The sequence below is a fragment of the Camelus ferus genome, chromosome 20 (genome assembly GCF_009834535.1).
Source record: "Camelus ferus isolate YT-003-E chromosome 20, BCGSAC_Cfer_1.0, whole genome shotgun sequence".
Classification (NCBI taxonomy): Eukaryota; Metazoa; Chordata; class Mammalia; order Artiodactyla; family Camelidae; genus Camelus; species Camelus ferus.
In genome coordinates, this window is record NC_045715.1 from 23,447,634 (window position 1) to 23,472,181 (window position 24,548).

Genomic DNA, 24,548 nt, shown 5'->3' on the forward strand with positions numbered 1-24,548 from the left:
AGTTGTAACTGAGCAAACGGAGGGATCATTACATTTCATTAGCTTTAATAGTGCTCATTAGGTTGGATTCCAAAGGCTGTGGGACAGGAGAGAGAAAGCCAGACTCATCATCAGGACTTGGGAGCAGGCTGGCTCACATGGACTTCCCCTGTGGCCCCCAGTGCTGAGCTGAAAGTGGCAGCCCTTGCCACCCCCATAGGCTCCCCAGCCCAGGACGACATCCTGGCTACACAGCAAGGAGTCCAAGCCTCAAGGACTAATTCTTTCCTGCTGGGGTAGGGAAAGACAGGGACAAAGAGCTTGGGGCAAACCATCTCTGGGCTTGGGTAGGCCACCTGGCTCTGGGCTCCCATATGGAAGCCCCTCCCAGGGACATTAAAAGTCCAGCTCCCATGCCCACAAGCCCCCACTAAAGGATCCCACCAGCCCAGAGCCTGACCTGGGGACCACTGTCAATGCCAGCTACACCCCTGACCCTCCTCCTCCTTCTCTACCCCAGACAATCCACTGCCAGAAAAACAGAAAACAAACAAACAGGGCCAGCAGAAAACACATCACCAAACAAGACCGCCTCACATTGTCCTCTGTGGTCGGCAGGGCCTGGAGCCAGAGGCTGCTGGCCTGGAAAAGCCCAAACAGCTCCCTGAGCGCAGCTCCAGAGCAGAGCCTCTCCCCAGGACAGAGTCTGTCTTGCCTCCTTCTCTGCTGCCTCCTCTTTCTCCCCCTCCTCCATCCTTCTCCTTCTATCCATTATTTCCCTCCCTTTCACTTTTTTTTCTGTCCCCTTTCCCCCCTTCTCTGTTCTCTTCCTGCATCTATGATGAAATAAATTCACTACACATTGAAGAAATACTACAGAGTACATAAGGCCCAGAGAATAGAAAGCCAATTCATGACGTGAGTCAGCTACGCCGCTGCCCTGCTTCAAAGTCGTCAGGGTCCTGGAGCCTATGTAACAACCGCAACCCCTTAGCATCAGGTGGATACAGGCTCTTCATCATCTGGCCCATCCCACCTTTCAGATCTCCCACCACCACCTCAAGTACTCATCTCTGGTCAAACCACATTATTAATTCCCAGCAGACATTTCCCCCTCTAAGTCCTTGCTCACCTCACTTCCACCACTTGGAAAGCCCTCACCCTCTCCACCCAACTCCACGTATGGGAATTGTATGTATTCTTTGAGGTCATCTTTAAACCCTCTCCTCTTCTGAGCCTTCCCCAGGCTTCCAGCTGAAATTAATCTCTTTTATGCCCTAATTAGAATTTGACGCTGGCACCTCTGTATTTGGGCATTTACCACATTCTGCCTTATATTCTAATTATTTAGATGCAAATTTCTCTCTCCTACCTAATTATGAATTTGAAAAGAGAAACCATGTCATCTTTGAATTCCCGTATCCTTTAAGTTCCTGGCACATAGTGCACAATGAATGTCAAACTCATTAAAAACTGAGTCTGTGGTTATAAAGAAACCCACATACAATTAATTCTACCGATGTGGGAGTATCTCATTTATAAAATTTCATTTGTAAATTTGTCTGAGGCACTGGGTTCCTTGAGTAGGCTCCCCAAGGTCTGATTTCAGGACTTCACCAAGGGCTGGAGGATGGTATGTTAGACGGCGGCACCTACTGGTGAAAAGGAGCATTACAGCTTGTGTGGGCCAAAAAGAAGCAACCGAATTTCTCCCAACAGGACTGGACCAGGGCGTGGAGGGGCGGGTGAGGGCAGAAGAGGACTAGAATGAGTCTCTCTCTCTCCTCAGTAGCTCTTAGACCTGAGTCAGTCTCATGACTTGTTTTCCTCCAGTGCACTGAAGCTTCCTGCCAACTGATTTTTGCAGGACAAGGTCGAGACAGCGAGGAATCTTAGCCTGGCTGTGATGCCCCTTAACTTTTGCTGAGCCAGCCTGGCATGATGCCTAGGACAGCTCTCCACCCAAGACAGAGGAGAAGTGGTGGCATGAAGAGGGGAGAGCCTCTTGCCAAACAAGGGAGGCAAACTTTTCTAAGGGTATCAACACTCAGCATAAGCACACAACCCCTTCCAAGCTACGGGTTTTCAGCTTCTAAAAGAATTCTCAGTCCTATAAGAACCCTTTTTGGAAACTATAATAGAAGCTACTGGGGGAACTGAGTTTTGGTTTATAGCAATTTGCTTGATGAATTGGTTCATTAACACCTTGAACTTTGCCTCAGAATCTCCACCCATCCTTTCTTTAATCCAGGATACCAATAGGAATTATACTGTTAGACAGAAAGGTCCTCCTCCAGCTCTCCATCTTCTGTTCTGGGGAGGGAACCCAATGGGATCTGGGGGAGGAGAGCCATAGGGAAAAAGGGCAGGAGAAGCAAAGCCAAACCAGCTCTCAGCAAAGTTGGGAAGTTCCTTATGAGTGTCCCTATAGGCCCTCCTTTGCCACATCTTCCTTATGGTTTCAACTGATAACTAACATTTTAACTGGCAAAGGCTTAATCCTGCCACCCTCTCTCACAGGGATATTTGTATCTGGGACCCAAGGAACACAAGTTTAGCTCAAAGGACTTATCCTTTAATGATGGGATTTTAAGCATCAGTGTGAAAGATCTTTGATGAAGGGGTAGAGATGATGAGTGTTCTGCCTCCTGAGTCTGCTTCCTCAAGGTTCAGATGAGGAAACTGCCTGTGGACCCCACCCCATCCACCTTGGTCCCAGGTCTCTGATTACCAATTTTCTCCCCAGTTTCTTCCCTCTGGTTGCTTTATCCAAACTGCCATCATCCAGTTCCGCAAACCTTTAGGAAGATCTTGAGCTCCAGCTTGGAAGGTTCCAATTCTGCTTCTTTGTCTTCCAGAACCTCAGAGTCTCTGGCCAGAAGAGTCCCCTCCTGGGTCCCCTGCATCTCTGTGGTCTCTCTTCATCTTGGCGTTTCCACACTGCTCCTCCATTTAATACCCTCTACTGATACCAGTCCTTTAGGCAACCCAAAGCATTCTCAGGCTAGTGGGAGGCAGAGAGGCAGGTCAGGAGATGCTCTACCTCTCCTTGGGATTCCCATGAGCTCACCATTCCTTCATTCTTTCATCCATTCAGCAAGTATTCATTGAGCACAGTTATTGCCAGACATACATTTGGGGCTGAGGATACAGTGGTGACCAATATGGGTCTTCCCCTCAAAGGTTTGACAGACTAGTAAAGGGAAACAGACCATTACAGAACAGCATGGTTAGGGCCATCATGGGGGTAGGTTTCAAGGACCACTGAGCTCCAAGCCTGCTGGGGCAGTAAGAAGACTTCATAAACAAGGTACATTTAAGCTGGATCTTGAAGGGTAGTAGTGGTTTTCCAGCTGGCAAGAACATGGTATGTGCCAGGCATGGTGTGGCTTGATTATACTGATGGTGATATCAGAAGAGAAACATGAAATGTCACTGGAGAGAAGGGGTCAGGACAGGCACAGAGGGCCATGGATGTCACATTAAGGAGCTGGAATTTAACCCTATCAGACAGTGTTCCACAGAGACACACTGAGTACCTGAACTGAGGCAGTGGCCATAGGGGTGGAGAGGAGAGATGGAATTGAGGGAGGTTTCAGAAGCTCCACCGTCAGGATCTGGTGGTCTGTTAGATGAGGGAGGAGGAGAGAGTCTTCTCAGACTCTGAGAAATCCAGATGAGACTGCTGAGTGGGTTATGGAGCCATTAACCCCGAGACGGAGATTAGGTAAAGGACAGGTCGGCGGGGAGTGCAGAGAGGAGCAGTGAATTTGGTTCAGGATTGGTTCAGCTTGTGATCTTGACAAATACCAATGGAAATATCTGTAAGTAGGCAAAAATATAGGACTAGTTAGAAAAGAGAGGAGGGAGCTGGAGATATAGATCTGAAATTGGACATATAGAATCAGAGCTAGAAGAAAAGTGGGGGCTGAGGCACAGATTTGGGCGTCACCAGCACACTGGTGGTAGCTGGAGCCATGAGGCTCCACAATATGGGGCAAACTGACCACTAACTTTGTGCTGGAACTTCCACACGACTTATCAGTAATCCTCCCACAACCTGCAAGTTCAGAATTTTATCCTCCCATTTTCTAGATGAGGAAGTTGAAGCTCAGAGAAGTTAAGACATTTGCTCAAATGCACCCATTGTTGGGGCTGGGATTTAAACTTAGAATCATCCGACCACAAAGCAGATATTCTTTCCTCCACCCTTGCTGTCCCTGGGTTAGAGTCCCTGGGGAGGTCACGTATGAGAAGCGAAAAGAGCCAAGCTAGAAGCCATTAAGAGGCCAGTGGAGGGGGAATGGCCGGCAGGGTACAGAGGAAAAGAAAACACTCCAAGAAGGGACAGGAAAATGTTCAGAGGCTTCTGATAATGCAGGGAGGCCAGGCTAGATAAGGGCTGGCAGGCAGCCCCAGACATGGAGATGTGGAAGTCAGTGGAGACCTAACAGAGGGGTGATAGTGGGCCTGGGCTGGACTGCACAAGGGTGAGGAGTTCAAGAAGCAGTGAAGTGGAGACGGAGAGCAGGAGTCCTCCTCTTAGAAGCTCAGGAGACTGGAAGGACAAGAGGCAGCGGGGTCTGGAGGTTTGTTGTTGCTACTGTGGGATGCCACAGGTTACACTGTGTTTGTAGGAGAAAGAGCTGCAGTGAGAGATTCCGGAGAGGGAGAGGATAACTGACAGCACCAGCTCCCTGTAGGGGCAAGAGGAAAGGGGATCCCTGCACATGGATGTGGGATTGGCCTTGGTAAAAGGAGGGACCCTTTTTCCAGCAGTGGAGGGAGACGGTGAGGGTGGGTGGGAGATAGGCAGCTCATGCCAGGTCGCTTCTGGCTTCTCAATGAAACAGGAGTTGAGAGCGCTCATTGAAAAATTAAGGGGGCTGAGGTTGGCAGAAGGGAATCTGAAGTTTGGAAGAGCAGCTGTGTAGAAAGGGACAGAGCAAAGGCTCAGGGCAGTTTGGAGACTTGCCTTGTGATGTGGAGAAGTCTGGAATCACACATCAGTGTTGATGCCAATTGGCAGGTTGGAGATTTTTGTTTCCTTTATGGAAGGAGCCAGGGAGCAGGTGGGGAGGAAGCAGGTGGCAAAGTGATTCAGGTGTGGGGGTGGGCAGGGAGGAAGGGCTGGGAGGACACTGGGATGAGGGGCCAAGAGGGCTGCCCAAGTAGAGAGGCTGAAACAGGTGTGGGCAGCTCAGACCAGGCTACACCCCTAGCCCACCAAGTCCCGGCAGGACTGCCAGTGGACCTTTCCATAAAGACAAAACCAAGGGCCCTGGAACAAGGTACTCCCAGAATCCCAAGGCCAGAACAGACTTTGAGAGAGAGTGTTACTTCCAATCTTCTGTTTATATGGCCAACCTGCTCCTCAGCCATCCTGGACAGGTGGGAAACAAGGACTGACCAGGGTCAACCCATCCACTGACCTAGTATGATCCTCCCCACTCCTTTCTTCTATTTCTTTTATTGTTGTTCGATTCTTTTCTCTCTCTCTCTCTCCATCAATCAGATTTTTGTTTATATTTCTATCTCGTCCATCTCTTTCTTTTTAAGTGCCATCAAGATTCAGCTCAAATCCCTCCTAATGTCCACAGAGTCTTCTTGGATGATCAACTTTTGTTTCCTCTGACTTTCTCTCACCTTCTCTGTCTAAATCGCTTGATGTTGCATTTGGATACTGTTTTGCATATACAAATCTTGCCCTCCTAGCAAGACTCAGGGCGTTTGGGGGATTTGCCTTGTGATGCGAATGGCTCTGGAATCATATACTGGTGCTGGTATACCTCTTTGATCAGGGACCACATTTTCTATTTCTTTTGTACACTCTAGAGGGCCTATGACAGTGTGTTGGGAGGAGGATATGAGATAAGTACCATATGCCACTTGATAGGATTCCTAACTGATCAAATCATCAGGAAAAGAGAACTGGAAGAGGGGGACTGGCAGCTCGGGGTACAGGCTAAGGAGCACTGATCCAGGAGTCAGAAGTCAGGGGAGACATGGATTCTGCTTTGAGCTTTGTCTCTTAAATATGTTGTATGACTGAGGGCAGTCTCTTGACCTCTTGTCATCAAAGGTGATGGCTAAAGTCCTCTGAAATTCTACTCCTGTATGAGCCTCCCGAGCAAGGGTACTGCCCTACTACCTCTTGTATGTGAAGGGGCTGGTCTGTGACCCTCACACCACTTGGGGCTGGTCTGCTCCAAATCATTAAACTGTAATAGTAGCAATAATGTGGATTCAGAGGAGGCAGAATGGAGGACAGAGGAGGCATATATATTTCAGAGTCAGGCCTGGGCCCCGAGTCCTGGCTTTGCCTCTTCTTAGTCGGTCATCCATGCAGGTTGACCTACTTTAGCCTCAGTTTTCCCATCAACAAAATGAGGCTAACAATTCTTGCCTGCTAGGCTTATGGTGGAGGGCCTGGGACAGTGCCTGGAACAGAGAAGAGCACTGAGTAGATGGTAGTTGGTGCACTCTGATGTGTGTCTCAGAGTGTCTGTGCCTTCTTCAGGCAGGGGAGGAGGTGCAAGGTGGTAGGGATAGAGGGATTCCAGAGCTACCCTACCAGGTAGGTCCGTGGCCTTCCGCTTTCCCATTTGGAAGTGCTGCTGACAAGGACAGTGTGCTTGAACGCATGGCATTTTGGGAACCTTCTCAGTAGGATTGTGTGACAGACAGGAACCTATGGAGGGTGGTGAGAATCAAGACTAGCTGGCTGCACTCACACCCAGCTGCATTAAAGTCTAGTCTGGGACAAGACTGTTCCTTCCCAGGCACTACTATACCTTTGCTATCCAATACTTGTGGCCTTTGTTCCTTCTGAAAAGTGGTAGAAAAAACAACAATAGCCACCACCTATTGAATGTCTACTATGTACCAAGGGTTTTCCATTCATGATCTCATTTAATTTAACACCATGACCCTATGAGTCAGGTGTTTTTATTCCCTTTGACAGAAGAGAAAAATAAAGCTTACTGAGATCGAGTAACTGACCTGGGTCAGACAGCTGAAATACAAACTGCAGGTTTATTTTACTCTAGAGTCCCTAGAGTTAGACAGTGATGTCCACCTCACCTATGAGGTTGTATGAGCACACCTTTCTTTATTCTACATGAGGAAGCTGAGGCTCAAGAGAGATGAAATAACTCACCCAAAATAGATAGATGGCTGGGAAATGCTTGGCCCAACACTGACCTTGGAGTAGTCTAGTTTCAAGGTGTACCTGTTCTCCATTACTACTACTAGATAGTCACTGGACTTATTTTAGAGATGGGGAAGCTGAGGAGCAGAGACAAAAAGCAAAGGCTCATGGAAGGAGACCTGGCAGGGGAGGTGAATTCCCTGAATGTGGCAGTGCTCTGGCAGAAGTATCCTTAGATGCAGGATCAGAACCAAGATATATCAAGGGAGAGGGTATAGCTCAAGTGGTAGAATACATGCTTAGCATGCATAAGGTCCTGGGTTCAATCCCCAGTACCTCCTCTAAAAATAAATAAATCTAATTATCTCCCCACACACCCCACCCTGTGAAAATAAAATGAATAATACTATAATAAATAAATAAAATACTTGAAAAAAAAAAAAAAGAACCAAGATATATCAGCTATGGGTCCCCCAGCCCCATCTTCTCCTTAGACATTCGCAGGAGAAATTAGAATGAAATGAATGTCAGAGGTATCCCTGAAGGAAAGTAAAGTCTAAAAGCAAACTGCAGCCTGAGAGGTGAGCGTGGGAGGCCCAGAGAACCCAGGAACATTCTGCCCCTGCCGGTTAGGGTAAGGCATATGCTGCTGCTTTTGTAGTAGCACTTGCAAGTGCCACCTCATTATTCCTTCCTTGTCGTCTTCCTCAGTCATTTTTCAGTTGTGAGTCCCTGCAGAAGTGGACAGGGCAGAGGACAATGTGACCGGCACCCCAGTGCACAATACCCTGGTGATATAAGACCTGTTTCTGCTCCTATAGAATTCCCTGAACGGCCAGGGATGGGTGGAACTAGATTGGATGAGGGGAGCAGGGCAGGGAACTGCCTCTTCTGCCCAGATGTAGAGAAAGCTCACCTTCCTAGAGAAGCAGAGGAAATGAACGGAAGAAAATGAAAAAAAAAATAAGAAGAAAGAAACTAGAGTAAAAGACACTGACCCTCCCAGAGATATAGTAGTTAAGATGGGGCAACCCATTCTCCCTCCCAAGTCAGGCACTGTCATACTCAGGAAATCATGCTGACTTGGAGAGAAGGTCGGAGATAACCTATTAATCTGCCCATACAGAATCTCCTACATGACCACCTCACCTGTGGTTTAGACGGTGGGCTGGAGCCCTCCTCCCTCGGGACCCAGAGGAGCTTACACCAGTGTCCAAAGCAAGGCAGAGACAAAGCAAGGACTGTGCAATCTCCCTTCCCTGCCTTGGGGGGCTAATCAGCCCTCTGTGCCCCCATGTAGATCAGGTACTGTCTGGCAACCTCCAATTGTTTTTCTTTTTTTCTTTTTAAACCACTCTCCTGTTTGGGGCAGAGAGGATGGCGTGTTTGCACTTGTCCTCCAGCCCTACACATAATTGGTGGCAGCAGGCAAAGCTGCTTCAAGGGGAGAGGTTTACAAATGGAATGAAGGAGGGAGGGATCCTAGAGTGACAGGACTGAAAGGGACCTCAGAGATCATCTGACCCAAACTTTCATGGCCTCCACACCATTTCCACGATCCAAGTGCCCCCATCCCAACCATCATCTTTCATGTCATGCAGAGGTTCTCAAACTCTCCTTCCCCAGGCTTCCTAAGGGCACTGTCTCCTTCCCACCACTGAGCTAACCCACCCTCTTATTTTCTAGATGAGGACACTGAGGCCCATTAAGGTGTGACTTGCCCAAAGGTAATTGTCATCCCAGGATAGAGTGCAGACAAGAAACCCAAATACCTGAATCTGTTTGCATCCTCCTACTCAATCCCTAGGGAAAGAAGGGCTCAGTTCTTCTCCCTAGGGGTTAAGGAAGCCTTTGACAAAGTCCACTAGCTGATGAGGGCTGCTAGTGTCAAGGGTCTAAGAACTGAGTTATTTTCAGGGAGATACTGGTCATTGTTCCTTCCTCCTTGGTACCCTGAGGGCTCTGTGAGGTTAGTCTAGGTTCGAACGGTCTTTTCCCTGAAGAAGATTTGCTCTGAAGAATAAGTAACTGCGCAGGGCCTGGCAGTCTCATTCTGACCAAAGCTCCATACTCCAAAGCTCTTACCACCTTTCAAGAGGTCTTTCCTCTTTCCCCTGGGATGTAAAGAAAGAAGATGCAGAGCTGGTAAATGCACCAGGAGGCATTGTCCATGGTTCAGGGACACTGCTCTTTGGCAAACGTTGCCCTTAGTTTTAAAAATATCATGTATCTTTCCTTTTCTGCCCGTGCAAGTTGGAAGGATGAAGGCTTAAGAATGTTCTGGTCAGGACCACATCTTGAAGGTGGTAGGTCAGGTTTGGAGGAGAATGTTGTGCTTACCTTTGGGTCTTTGTGTTCACACACATAGGCAGGTTTCTATGGGTTAGCTTTTGCCCATGTGTTGAGCGCATGAGAGTTTTATACATGAGCTCAGGTCTATAGGGATAGGGTGCTCAGCGAGCTATCTCCAACGCCTTAACTGCAAGGGAGTCTGCCCTGGAGCTGGCAGTTTCAGCTGAGGGAAGGATACTTTCTTCTTGGTCCTCAATTAAAGTGTACTCAGCACTAGAAATGAAGATTGAGTCCAGAGAGGGGAATGGGGGGAGAGTGTGTAAGAGTTGGGAGGGTGTAACTCGGCCCGTTGTCTGAGCCGCTCTCAGTTTTTCGAGGTCCTGTGTGGCTGTCTCCCGCGTATCGGGCCGTGGCGGCGGGCATGCCTGAGTGCCCGTGCGATCCGGTCCTCCCCGGCCTCCCCGACACCCTTCGCTCTCTTTGTCTCCTCTCGTAAACCTGCGTGCAAACCTGCGTCGCACGGCCCTCATCGCGTGCGAGCGCGGGGGCGCACCCTAGCTCCCCAACTCTTTCCTCCAGGCTCTCCTCTCTAGGACGAGCCGAAGCCGGGTGCTATTTGGTCTGGAGCGGAGCAGGGCTTGCATTGATCCATTGATTGTGCGCGGTTTGCGCCTGACCTCCTTGCTCCCGGGGAAGCCGTCTCCATGGAGACCGGGCCCGCTCCCCCAGCGCCGGATTGTAAATTCCTGCAGGCAGCGGCCCGGCAGCCTGGGGAGGGGGCAGCCGCGCCCGGGCGCGCAGGGGGAGCGGCCGCCGCGCCGAGGCCCCATTTGAAAGAAAAAAGGGCACGAAAAAGGAGGTGGTGGTGCTGGAGGAGGAGGTGGGGGGAGGAGGAAGAAAACGAAAAGGAGCGAGGAGAGGAGGAGAAAGAGGAGGAGGAGGAGAAAGGAGAAGAAAAAGAGACGGAGCCTGAGAGACGGAGAAAGAGCGAGAGAAGAAGAAAGAGAGGCAGAAAGGGCGTGTTTCTGGCTCCGCATTTCCCCTCCCCTTTCTCAGGTCCCTCGCTCGGGCTCTGCGCGCTCTCCGGCTGCAGCTCTCTCCCGGCGAAGCTGGGAATTGGGTGGGATTATACGGAGCAGCCCCGCCGCCGCCGCTAGCGGAGCCGGGCTTGGAGAGGGCGGGGGTTCCCCTCCGTCAGCGGCGCCGGGCGCCCCCAGCCTAGTCACACGCTCCGCCTAGCTCTCCCCGGCGTCGGGCCGGGAGAAGCCGGCAGCATCGGGAGCCTCCTGCCGAGGGCGCCGCGGTCCGCGGTACGCGCCCGCAGCCCCCGGCCCGGCCCCGGCAGGGCGCCCCCTCCCCTCCCCCCTCCGGCGCGCGGGGGCTTGGCCCGCTTCCGCCCTCCACGGGCCGCGAGACCGGCCCCGGCTGCCGGCCACCCGTAGCTCCAGCCATGGGCTCCGGGCGCGTGCCCGGACTCTGCCTGCTTGTCCTGCTGGTCCACGCCCGCGCCGCCCAGCACAGCAAAGCCTTGCAAGGTAAGGAAGGAGGCGCGCGCGGCCGCGGGGCTGCCTGGGCTGCGGGGCCCGAAGGCGGGGGCGCGATTTCCGAGGGGCAGGGCAGGTGCTGGGAAGCGTGCTGCTGTCAGGACCTGGCACTGTGTACCCGCACTCCACGGCGGGGGACCTGACCTCTGGGCGCTGCGCCCCAGGCGAAAGGCTGGACGGGCCAGGCGCCGCATGGATGAGTGGGAAGTTTGGGAGGTCCTAGGCTGAAGTGACCACGCATCTCAGAATTCTGCCAGACTTCACTGCCACCCCAGCATCTTCAAAAGACTTCTTGTCCTCCAAAAGTACGAGAGGGAATCTTCCCTTCTCTCAAACGTTGCCAGAAACTTAAGTTCTGGCCTGGAGAGACTGAAAGAATGAAAACTTTTTCAGCCATGCCATATATTTCTTCCCCTCACCCCCAAACCTCCTCAGAGTTAGACAGAAATTTCGAAGTTCTTGTCTTATCAGAAGGAAAATGGTCAAGAAAAATAGGGTCTTCTATGGAAAACCAGAAAACCAGCTCGTTTCTCACTGAATGGTAGAGGGCTGAAGAAGAGAAGAATATTTCTTTGACGCTGGTCTCGGCAAGAATGTCCCGTTTCTGCCTCTTTAGGGGGAAATCTCTTTCGTCTTGCATGGCTTTCATTTCTTATCATAATATTTATTTATTAAAGCCTCGGGTTTCCAATTCCATTTAAATCCAGGTCAGAATTGTATTAAAATAACAAAGTAAAATTCCAGGCTGGGGAGCTCTGACAGATCCCTCTAGGAATTAGAGACACAGAGGCCCTCCTGCCCCTACCCCTGACCCCAGGCTCACTGCCTGGCCAGTCCCAAGGCTGTGCTGGCAGAAACTAGGCTGGTGGGCTACAGTTCTCTTGGGGACAGTCTCCCCTCCCCCTTGACCTTCTGCTGCACCCTTCCCCCATCGTGTCCTCACCCAGGAAAAGATTTATATGGACAAAAAGAAAATTCCTCCTGGCAAAGCTTTGCCCAGGAGAATATGATTCTGCCTATTGTCCTGGGGGCTCCTTGAAGCCAAGTTGGGGTGTGGAGGTGACTGGGCCAGAACTGAAAGTTGAACTTGGGAGCTGGGGAAACCTGAGTCTCTGGCAGTCAGGTCGCTGTGTCCCAGGGCCTGAGCTCTTGACTCTTAAGCTGCTCTGTGCCCTGGATAGGCTCGCATTCTCTTAAAGGAAGGTGCTATTATCAGTGCCATCCTCTTCTCCCCAAACACTGCCTCTTCAACTACTCCCTCCCTCTCAAACTTGTCCTTTAACAGAACCAAAACACTAGAGACCCTTGGCTGTCAAATATCAGAGCCCACCCCCACCCCTTCCAAACTCCCTTTTCTCTAGTCCTGGTTCCAGACAGCCTGCTACCACTGCCACCCCCAGCCTGGGAGCAGCCCCTCTCCCACTGTGGATTTGCTTGTGTTTTCATAAACAAAGCTGGCTTTTGTAGTACATTCTGACTTACTCATAACATGGAATTAGCTAGGGAGTTTAGTCTGAAGGAAGGAACAGATTTCATGTAGTAATCTAGAGACAAGATAAGGGCCTCTTTCAAGTTGGAGCCAGTGTCTGCAGTGGCCTTCTAATACTGAGGGCATAAGGGGGAGCACACAGTATATTTAAAGGCGTTCTTGGAGCAGATGGAGACTCCTAGAAGAGACAGGTGCCATCAAGCCAAGGCTTTCAAGCCTGGGGGATCAGCCTATCCTTCAGCAACAGAAGGACTCAGAATCTCTTCAAGGCACTTCAGGGACTCCCTCTTTCATTTCATCCTGCTGGTGCTGTGGGAAATACAGCCAGAGTGGAGGCCCCTGCCCTCAAGGAACTTACAGACTAGTTTTATCCACCGCTTATCTCACATTTGGGCCACACTTGTTCTGACTGGGCTGAAATTAGCTTTGCATCTTCCTTCTGGTCTTAACTCAGCATAGATTCCAAGCCTGTCATTTCAGCTACCTTTAAACCCCACTATTCAGGAAATTTATCAACCTGGTCTGCTGGAGATTGTCTAACAACAGGTTTGCTAGGTTAGAGGGATGACTCTGGTCCCAAATCTGCAGGCCAATGTTGCAGGAAGGACAAGTACTGACCGAGCAAGGCAGCCTTACCCATAGACGGTGCTGTGGACATCCCTTGCTCCCAAACATATCTCCAAGATATCACCAGTGCCAGAAGGTGTGTTTTTAATGCCACATGCTTCTAAATTAAGCTCTAGCAGGTCTTTAAAATACAGATACTCTTGGCAAGTATCTTGCACAGAGTTACTGTACCTCAAGGGATATCTGGGCCCCTGTCCCTTTTCTCCAGAGATTCGCAGGGTGGTGGGGGGGAAGGGGGGAAACAAAGTGGTGTGAAATGGAGAGGAGGGGATGGACAAGGCAGGGAGCCCCGAGTATGCAGGTGAATATGTGAATGTGTGAGTGTGTGTGTGTGTGTGTGTGTGTGTGTGTGAGAGACAGAGAGGTTCACACAGTCACCCACAGGTGACATAGCTGGGTGTATGTGTTTATTGTGACTTAGCTGTTAAGCATGTGTACAGATGTTTTAATGTCTTTGAGAACTGTGTGTGGATGAGTGAGTGGGTAAGCTTTTGTGACAGCGAATGAGTGAGCATGAGGATACATGGTTTTGAGTGTTTTTCAAGTGTCTGTCTGTGTATTTTAAAGTAGACAGACTGGATAACCAGGATAATTGTTAACTTAAAAGCATTAATTTGCTTTGCTTGGGGGGGGGGGGGTGCAACAGTGGTTAAAAAGACCTAATCCTTGCATAGGGCTCAGGTTACAGCTGAATGAAAAGGTCTCCTGGCCTCCTGGGGAAAACTTGTCCCCAGGGCGGGCAGGGAAAGCCAGCCTGGCAGTTTAGTTTACCTGGTTGTTTTCTCCTCTCATTAGGGATAGAATTTTGATAAAGTCATGTATTTAGAGTTTCCCAGTAACACCATCCCTGGGACTGAGCGCGTTCATCTGGCAGCAAACAGTGTCTCTCTGTCTTGGTGTGTCTCTCCGGGTCTCTGTCTGGGTGTATGTGTGTCTCTCTCTTTCTTTCCCCCACCCCTCTCTTCCTCTTTAATGTGGCTGTTTCCTCTCCTCCCCGCTTCCCTGGACTCCTGTGGCCAGCTCTTACAGTGAGGGGACTGTTCCTCCTAACCCCTCCCTCCAAAATATGAAATGAAAACCATAACCGTGTCAGCGGGTGAGGGTGGCCCCGTGGGCAGCCGGCTGTGCCCGTGCCCGTCCAGGCCACGCTGGGGAGAGAAAGGGAGAGGCAGCCCTCTCTCTTGGAGCCTGACCCTCAATCAGTTCCCTTTAAGCCTGACTCCCACCCCTCATTTTTCTAGAAGGGTGGAGAAGGGGGGTGGACTGCTTAGAAATTCCTCAGGAATCCCTTTGACCTCTCTTCTCTCAGTGACATGTTAGGGAAGGGGTCGGGGGGAGAGCCCAGAGCCAAGGGAGAACTTTTCCACTTCTTACCCCTCATCTCCTGAGTCTCTGCAGGGTGGAATGAGAGAGAGGACTAGAAGACACCAAGGCCAGAACTACTACAGGCAGAGAAAGAAGAAAATTATCAGCAACCCCTAAATAAGATTGTTTCCTGAAACCTTCAGGAATCTGAGAGCATGAGAACCGGTTTGAGATGTGAGCGTCTGGGACCTGTTGTAAAAGGAGCCAGCCCTGGGTGTGAGTTTGAGAATGCTAGGTGTGCACTCACTGGGGCGTGTGAGCGTGCATGTGCATGATTCAGGGGTGTGTGTGTATGTGTGTGTGTGAGCATGCATGTGCATGATTCAGGGTGTGTGTGTGTGTGTGTGTGTGTGTGTGTGTGTGTGTGTGTGTGTGTGTGTGTGTAGTGCTCTGGTGAGAGGAAAAAGGAAGCGGGCAACGTGCATTTTATTTTCATTGGAGAAGTAAAGAAGTGGAATGGCTTGGTCCCATGCCTTGAACTGAACGTGGGGGAAGGGAACAGATGGATTCAGACCCTCTTGAGAAGACAGAGGTAAAGGAACTTGCTGCCTGCACTAACCCCAATCCCTGCCCCCGGCTCTGGTCCCCGCGTGTTAGGGTGTGGGCCTCCTTTGACGTCCCGCACCCCTAGCACATGACCGCTTGTAAGAAAGAGTCCCTGTCAGGGCTGGAAACTGCAGAGCTACTCTGAGGCTGGCAGTGCCCGCAAGAGGCCCAGACCTGGGGACAGCTTCTTCAGGCTCAGTTACTAGACAGGAGTCTGGAAACAGAGGGACTGCTGGTCCTTGGAGGAAAGTGATACAACTGCCAACCCAGGGATGTTTGAGGGGTAGGGAGCTAGTCGCCTGGGCTAAGAGGGGATGTGGACTTTCTCCTCACCCCTTTTGCCCTTCTGTCACCAGACAGGCTGCTGTCTTCTTTTCACACCCACATAACGCCAGCCCCAAATGCCATGGGGTGGGGAGGATGGTACCAGCGGGTTTAGGTAAATGCGGAGCCTGAGGAATGCAGCCTCTGAGGAAATAACTGAAATCCTCTTCCTCACTCACATATGGGCTAGAGTTTAAGTAGGGTCCCTTTCAGCTCTGAGATTCTGCACATCTCTTCGAAATCCTTCCTGCTGAAAGTAGAAAACACTATTGCAAGCCCCAGTCCTGCAGCCGGGTCTCCCCAGGCTGCTCGCCTGAATCTCATGCCCTTTGCTCCCTGGGCCCAGCTTCAATGTTCCCTGCCCAGGTCTACAGCATGTGGCTACTCTTCCTTTCTTCCCTACCCCAGTTTCCTGGAGTCCATGTACCTGATAGTTCTTACTGTACCCTTAAGTGGGGTATTTCCTCCTGGAAACAGCCCCTGCAGAATAAGTGTGTGTGTGAATGTGTGTGTATCCAGCAACTTTGGGGAATTTTTGTGTTCTGAGAACTGAATACTATCTGGGCAAGGCCCGAGGGCCCCAGTTCTTGGTCCTACACCATACATTCTCAGTTCCAGGACTAGCACTCTGTATTCTGCTCCAGCCTAGACATCTCCCCTTTTCAGACCAAGGCACTGTTTTGTAGTTGCCATTGGATTTTGCAGTTCGGCCCTACAGACAAAATGATGACCCTTAAATAGGGTGCTGTGGCCCTCACTCTTACCTATGGTTTCCCTGTGGCTGTGACCACAGCCCTAGACAGCTGTGGGGTTTGGATTTCAGAGCCCTAAGCCTGGGGCTGTCTGCATCTGGTCACTGATGGTAACAAGCTAGGGACAGACCTGGGCAAGAGCTGCTGGGCTGGAGAGAAGAGAGAAGATCCACAATAAGGAAACATCTAAGGACTTCCTGGGTGAGGGTGGAGTGTCAGGATATGTGGGCATGGGGGGGCTGGGAGAAGGGGGGCGCTGAAAAGGTAGACCCTGGGGAGCAGGTTTACAGAGAGGACGTTTTTACAAGTTTCTAATTATATTTATTTGGAGTTTTCCTCTGGCGGTTTGAAGCTGTTAACAGCAGGAACCTGTATCCCTGGTGTTTGTTTTTGTTTCTAACCAGCTGCTTGGCCCAGCATAGTGAATCCAAGGGCAGGAGACACCTGCCCACTGCTGCATTGCCCACCCCTTCCTCCCTGCAACTCTGTCTGCTCCCACCATGTGGAGCCACCCTCCTTCCCTGCCCACACCCAGCCCTGCTCTCCTCCCTGCTGCTCCCATGCCCAAAGCCTCAGAGCATCTGCATGCCTCCTGTTGACTTCCTACCAGGAACATCCAAATGTCAGTTCCAGGCTATTCCATGGTTGGGCACTGGATGCTTGCTTCATGCTGAACTAAGCACTGAGTTGGGGTGGGAGAGGCACAAGGACAACTAAGGCATGGATTTCTCCCTCAAGTGTTTATAAAGGACAATGTATAGTGAGAGAACACTGGACTGTGAGTCAGAAAACCTGGCTCCTGGCTCTGCACTCGGCCATTTTCTCTTTCCCAAGATACCCTCTCTGGGCTTGTTCCTCATCTATACGGTAAGAGATAGGACCATTTAAGGACCAAATGAAATAACCCACATAAAAGAGCTCTGCATACTTAAGGGAATTAAATGTCATCTGCCACCATCATTTTTTATCTTGTTATTTCTTCCACCAATTTGGAGAGAGAAAATTGATTATCATGAAACTGGAACGTGCCTGACTCCCTGCCTCTATCTCTCTCATGTTCTGTTCTTTACTCCCTTGTATCCTACCCATCCTCTAAAGACCTCTGACTCAGGGTTGTTGGTTTAGTCCACACTGAAACGGAGAAAACTCTTACCTATTTAGGGATCCATTCAATGAGCAAGGAGCTGGACTGGGGATAAGGTAGGACTTCAAAGAGTAACTCATCAGGCTCCCTGGTGGGTGATGAAGCCATCAGGTCCATCCTGGCTCCTCCCCAGTCACCAAGCACCAACTGCTCTTCCTGGCTCTTCATTTGAGCAGGCTAAGCTTATATAAGAGGGAAGCGTACTTTTTAAAAAAGAAGACAGTACTCTGTCTCCATCTGTGTGGTTTCCTGGACTCTCTCCAGGCCAAGGATGGGTCTAGGCTCCAGCTGAGGTCACAGCACAGTTCCTAACTGGGAAGACAGCCTGAGAAGCTGAAGCTGGGAAGCCAGGCTCCACCAGTTTCTCTAGTTGATCTAGAGGTAGAGCAGATGCGCACACACACAGGTCCATATATGTGCACATGCTGCAGACTGGGGTGTCATGGCCAAAGCTTGAGCTGGTTCTACTTTGGATGTTACTTGGATGTGGGAGGCAACTTGGAGGAAAGGATACAGGAACCACCAGCAGCAGCAAAGAAAAACTGGCCCTGTTCCACTTGAGTGGCCCCTGGTGCCCTGTCACCAGGTGTTAGCACTGAGGCTGGAGAACATCTGTCAGACAAGGATGCTCTGAAGAGATGCCTGAGTAGCCCCAGATAACATCTGAAAACCCTGAGATCCTGTGGATTCTATAGGATTCACAAGGAATCCTATCCTAGATTTGCTGGTCCCAGCCCCTTCTGGCTTCAGCATGACCAAAGAGACACCTTCAAGTGAGTATCTTCCCTCCTCTGAATTTCTTATTTCCCTATCCTTAAGACTAAACTTCTTGGGACTGCCCTCCACCCAGAACAGCTGTGAGGTTACAGGACAGTAAAGAAGTGACCTTTTTCTCTGCAGTAACACAGAACAGAGAGGCTGCCACAATATGGACCTCATCCACTCACCCACCAAACCATCTATCCCTCCATCCACTCATCTGTTTAGCAAATATTTACTAAATGCTTTCAGTACATTAGTCTGTCTTGTTCACTGCTGAATGCCCAGTGCCTAGCACAGTGCTTGGCATGTTGCAAATGCTCAATAACTACTTGTTGAATGGTTGAGTGAATATGCTCAATTCTCTTATAGCCGCTCTATAGGTTTCAAAGATTTGGAACCTGTGGCCCCAGGGAGCTTACGGCTTCAGCAGGAAGATAATACACAGAAACCAAAAGTTAAATAGTGTTGCAGGGTAGCATATAAGAGGCATCACAAAATAGTCATGGGGATTGGTCAGGCGATCAGAGAACCTGACAGTCAAAGCCTCCAGAGTTAAGAGAAAGAGTAGATTAGAGAAGGCTGCAGCGGTCAAAGGTAGCTTCCCAGCAGAGGCACTTGAACTGGGTCCTCAATGACAGATGAGGTTTGAAGGCATTTCTGGAGAGCAAAATAGAGGAATGAGGTAGACACAGTAGACATCCTGGACTAACCTGGCTGAGGCAAGAAGGATGCCACAGCCCTGTGGGTGCATTAGGATGCCAAGCAAGCTGCTTTGGACCTCCTCCTTGGGCCCAGCAGATTTGCCCACAATTCCCCCCACCCACTGTGAGCAGTAAGGTAACTACTGTGATAACATAAAGGTAGGGCAGACTACCTACAGGCAGCTGCTTATTGGCAGCCTAAACTCCTGCTCATTGCTACTTGTTATTCCAGAGCTGGACCTGGGCAAAATTTTAAAGTAGATGAAGTGTTTCCTTGGGGGTCCTCCTGCTCCCCTTTGGGGGTACACTTCCTCATCCTCAGAAGGGAATCTTAGACTGCCTGTGGTATAATAATCCACCCTCTCTAGTCTGTCCTCTAACCCTTTATCCCCCACCCCATCCCACCCTTCCTCCCAACATTAGCAGAGTTTATGGAGTGCTCTGCTAAGTACTGAAGCAAATCCAGAAGCAAGGTCAGATGATGCTGGGAAAAGCTACTGTAGTTACAGACCTGTGCTTTCATGCCAGAAGAGGGAGAGACAGGGAGGCCCTGGCTCACCTGTGGTATCTTTGCAGACTCCATTCTCCCCCAATTCAGCTTTTGATCCAGCCCAGTGCCTGGGGTGGGGGTAAAGGCAAAAAATGATAGTCTTCACAAAGGATTGTGCAAGACAGCTTTTTGGTCCCCAACTGAACTTTCACCCACTTCCCCCTCCTTCTGGGGCAGTTCCCAGCATGGCGAGAATAGGCAGTGGCACAGATACCTTCAAGGATATGTCTCCCCCAAATTCCCTGTACCATCACATGCTCCCCACACCAGGCCTCAAATGGGGCTTTGATAAAGAGTAAGGGGAGAGGGGTTCAGAAAGGATACTGGGATAAAGTCAGAAGGAATAAAAACAGCAAACCTTTATTGAACATTTACTATATGCCTGGGCTGCTGTGCTAAGTATGAACTCATTTGATACTCACGGCAGCCCCATGAGGAAGCCTCATTCCCTTTTACAGAGGAGGGAGCAGGTAAGTTCAGAGGCTGGCCCAGGACCACAGACAAGCACACAGCTGGCATTTGAACTGTCAAGAGCCACTCCAGAACCCCTTTTCTCAAACACTCTGTCATGTTGCTGCCCCTGGTCTCTTCCCAGCTTGGGCAAATAGTCTATCACATTACCTGAGCTAGAAAAGGAAGACAGATCGCAGCCCAGCCTCACCCTGGAGATCCTGGTGCAGCTGGTCTAAGAGAGTGCCTAAACATGAGCATTTTTAAAATCAGGTCCCCAGGGAATCCCAGAATGCAGCCACAGGTCTAAACCAATCATGCCCAACAGCATCAACTGGCTTGTCAGGCCAACTAGTGAACACCTGTACCCTGAGAGAACAAACTAAGATGAGACTGTACCCATGGGTGCTGAAGGGACCTTGCATGGACAAACTGAGTGGGTGGATGTGATGGGGGGAGCTCTGAAAGAATGAACTGGCAAAAGGAGACACAGGATAATTTGGGACCCTACTTCAAGCTCTGTTTTAGGCCTGTTCTGCTTTAAAAGATTCCATCCGAATAGTTGAAGGGTCCCTTCCTCGGCAAGTGACCAGCTAAGTGAGGAAAGCTGGACATGCCACATGAAATGGCTTTAAAGCATTAGCAGAGCAATGCAGTAATAGCTGCAAGTGAGCTGAGGCAAACTGGTCCCCCTAGGACCAGGAACTCAGCAGGAATAGAGTTTACTAGGAAGAGCTTTTGGGAGGACAATTTTGAGCCAGATTTGGGAAGCTGGGAACAGTGTGGCTACAAGAAAAAAGAAAGGACTGCACTCAGATGTGAAGAATGAGATGTGTCAATGTGTTGAAGGGGTTGAAAGGTTAGGTGTTGAAGAGGAATAAGCACTAAGAGTGGGGAATGAGGGAGGGGGCTAACATGGTGGTGAAAACCCAACCGCCTGAAGGGTCTAAAGGCTCTTCCAGGAAGCCTAGGTTGCTGCAGTCAGCATCCAGAGCCACTCTAGTACTGGTGAACATTGAATTGGCAGTAAAGAAAAGAACTGGGAGCTCAGATAGCCTGACGTAGACCGTAGTGAAGCACCAGCTGATTCAGAGACAGGTGTGTACCTCTGAGATGGCCTGAGAGGAGGAGCTTCCAGGTGAGTTTCCAAGTCACCCAACTGGCTGCTGGGGAAGGAATGGAGAGACACAGGAGAAGAGGGCTCAAAGCAGGATGCACAGGATGCACAGGATGATCACCAGTCGCTGAGATTGCACAGTGCCCTTGTACCTGCCTCCAAGGCTCACAGGGAAGGGGGATACCATCCAGTCCATGCTCCTCTAGGGACCCAACAAGAACATATAAACATTTTTTTAATTGTTAAAAAAATATTTTCCCCACCGTGGGGGGACAGAGTGTACACATGTGTACGTGTGTAAATGTGGGGACAGAGAATAAGGATTTGAACCTCAGGGTGCCTTGTCTTTCTTCATGCATTTAACCACACTTGGAATTTCTTCTTTCCCCTTCTAACACTTACCCAGCCTCCAAAACGCAAACTTGAATCCAATTCCTCAGAAAGTTTTTTGGGTCCACTCAGGCGCAGAGTATCCCTTATTCAGAACTCTCAGAGCAGTTCTGTCCAACAGAACTTCTATGATGTTCCATACCTGTGCTGTCCACTGTGGTAGCCATTAGCCACACACGGCTATGGAGCACTTGGCCTGTGGCCAGTGTAACCGAGGCACTGAATTTTAAATTAAATTTAAATAGCCACATGTGCCTAGTGGCTGCCATCTTAGATAGCACAATCTTAAAGCATCTGTTGTCTGAACCTGTGATTAAATACTTAATCATCTCCAGCTTCCATATATTGGGGACCCACTGTTTATTGGATACTTTATTAGGTACTTTACACAAATTATCTCATCAACTGTTCACAGCCTCCATATGAGGAGGTATTATTATCCCCATTTTAAAGAGGAAGAAATAAGAAAACCTTTTAGAAAAGCCTCCCTAGAGAGTGGTAGGGCTGGATTTGAACCTGGGACTGACTGGTTCCAGAGCTCAGGCTCTTTCTATGATAGGACATTTCTTAGTACCACTTTCTCTTTCATCTGTTGGACAGACTGATTCTCCGCGCAGCCTCTTACTATCCACAGAGGTCCCTCTTGCCCTCTCCCATGAACTCGTCTTCTGTGCCCCATCTCCACTCACTGACTTTAGGATGACTTCCTAGTGTAGGCCAGCAGGCAGACACCATGACTGCAGAGCCTGCGTGAGGTGGAGAATCTGTGTGTATTAGAGCAGTGAGAATCACTGGGCATGGTGGACTGCTGCAGAAGGGTTGAAGAGAGTTGGAGGGTAGAGTACTGGTATAGAGCTAAACAGGAGCTCAGGAGACTTGAGGCAGGTGTTTGAGGGCACTCTTCCAAATTTTAGTTCTCTTCTTAGCTCCAGGAAGCCTCAGTCCTGCCCCTGAAGTACTTGAAATAAAGCAGAGAATGGTTAATTGTCTCAAGCTAGGACTCATGGGAGTCTATAAATTGGAGCAATTACTGGTCTAGTCATTTATTCATTCAGTAAAAAATATATCAAGCACCTTAAGGATTTGGAGTCAAAAGGTTGGTAATAAGGCCTGAGAATCTGTATTTTAACAAAAGCCAAGCAGTTCTACAGTCCATGGATTACACCTGGAAGTTACAGTCTTGATTTCAAATCCCATTTCTTTTACTTGCACGTTGCTACACTGTCTTGGGTTCCCCAGTTCGCAGCTAGAAGTGGTCTCTTCTTCCTCTGATCTTCCCTTTAATGGAGATTCTCCTTAGACTTACCTGGATAGCTTTAGAAAAATATGGATAACCAGGCCTCAATCCAGACCAGCTGACCAAAATTTCTGGAGGTGATGCTCAGGCATGTCCTAGGGGAGTTGACTATGATGTGCAGCCAAGGTTGAGACCCCCTTTCCTTGTCTCTAATACCTTTGTGGTGCTCAAACACATCCTGCTTCATGTTACTTATTTGTCTCTCCTGGCTGGGCTGAGTCATCTCTGAGCTCCCACAGCCTTCAGTATAGTACCTTTCACAAATACACTTTATAAAGCATTTTTGGCTGAAACATTTCCCCCTGTCTCAGTTCAGCTTTATGGGCAGCATAACATTGCCCCAGAAGCTGGAGTCTTTTGCTCGACAATGATAAACGATTCTCTTTCCTATGTCCTTTCTGAACATCCTTTTTTCTGCTAGATCTTGGCTGGCCTCTTCCTTTAGCACAGCTCTGTGAGTAGTACCTCGTGTCAAAGTGAGGACCAGGAGAGAGAGGAGCACCTGGGGTTAGATGAAAGAGCTCAGGGTGGCGAGATGGATGTGCCTGGATGAATCAGCTGAAGAGCCACAAGGGGTGCACTTATCAGGCTTCAAGTTACTGGTGCCAGCCCTTGCCAGTTCACAGTCCCTCTGCTGTTGACAGCACAGGGGCCAAGGAAAGCCTTCCAGGATGGAACTTCTTTCCTTTAAAGATTTTAGGCGCCATGGTGGGCAAGTGGGAGCAGGCCTGGTCTCAAGCAGAATCATGAGGCAGATGAAGATTCCTCAGATGCCCCGTCTCCCTTTCTTCCTCCTTTAATTACCAGTAGTCGTTGGACTCTGCCACTTTCCCAGAGGCCACTGTCCCCATGCCTTTTCTCTTCTCCCTGTCTCTAAGCCTGCTCCTAAGAAAGGTAAACTAATTCACCTTAGGTTGAATGTTTCTAATCAAGTGTGCTACCCAGTCCAAGTTTCTTATGTGTTTGTTTTTAAATCAAAGAGGGTGTTTCAAATGATGGAATTTTAACTGTCATTGTGGATTAAGTATTTTTGAGGGGAGTGGGGGTTCTTTCCTAAAATTACAGAGTTAGCCCACTCTGAAATCAGAGGGGTGTGGAAGGGCACTTGCTTCTGGAGGGGCTGCTATCTCTATTTTAGAGAAGGGATTTCACCCTGGGGAACCACCTTCAAGATATCCCTTGGGAGGCACCAATGGAGGGTCTCAAGTGCCCCTTCTGCCCCTGCCAGATGTGGACGAGTGTGTAGAGGGGACCGACAACTGCCACATCGACGCTATCTGCCAGAACACGCCGCGGTCGTACAAGTGCATCTGCAAGTCTGGCTACACAGGGGATGGGAAACACTGCAAAGGTGAGGCTGGGAGGGCTCCTGGAGAACGGGAACCCGCCAGAGAGGGGAAATCAGTGCCACTGCTCTCAGTTGGCCATGGTGTGTATTACACTAAGGCCTGCAATCCCTGCCGGCATGGGAAGGTGTTGGGGGAGATCTGTTTCTTCCCAGAGAGGGTGCCATTTTCTAGTTGGCACAAAGGCACCAGATAGATGAGCTGAGGGCCTGGTGGGAATGGTTCATAGCCATACAATCTGACTTGGTAAGGGGACCAGAATCATGGGACTAAGCCCTGAGGTTCCCTGACGTTGGAATCTCCATCTTTAGACACTTACACCACGCCCCAAAAGAATGAGAACAGACAGTTTACCCCAGGGGCAATTCATACTGCAGACAAACAGATCTCCTCATAATCAAAGTAATGCAAATTAAAGCCGTCTTGAGATGTTAAATTTATGACCTTCGGCATTGGTTAAGACTTCAATAGACAAAGATATATTCATTAATTCCTGGTGACATTATGAATTGAAAAGTGATTTTGTCATACTTAGCAGGAATCCTGAAGGTTTTTATACCCTTTGACCCAAGAATCTTATGCTTAGGGACGTAGTCAAAGGAAATTCAAAGAAACAATATATGGGAGAAGATATTCTTTGATGCAGCTTTTATGCTAGCAAAATTAATGGAAGGAATCTTAACAATAGAGAAAAGGGATTAGTAAATTACAATACAACAATGT

At 49.6% G+C, this 24,548-nt stretch overlaps 2 protein-coding genes across 6 annotated transcripts in view; one reads left to right on the forward strand and one right to left on the reverse strand.

Moving 5' to 3' along the window:
* The window catches only part of TCP11 (t-complex 11), a 128,046-nt gene that overhangs the window by 76,115 nt on the left and 27,383 nt on the right, over window positions 1-24,548 (reverse strand). The window lies entirely within an intron of this gene.
* SCUBE3 (signal peptide, CUB domain and EGF like domain containing 3) overlaps window positions 10,352-24,548 on the forward strand; it is a 37,048-nt gene continuing 22,851 nt past the window's right edge. For 4 of the 5 annotated variants that reach the window (XM_032462889.1, XM_032462891.1, XM_006180478.3 and 1 more), the window contains exons 1-2: window positions 10,353-10,956; window positions 23,708-23,830. In XM_032462889.1, the coding sequence (XP_032318780.1) occupies window positions 10,872-10,956; window positions 23,708-23,830 (208 nt within the window). In that variant the 5' untranslated portion in view covers window positions 10,353-10,871. Of the gene's footprint in view, window positions 10,957-23,707; window positions 23,831-24,548 lie in introns of all 5 variants that reach the window. The other variant, XM_006180479.3, reaches the window with a different exon arrangement.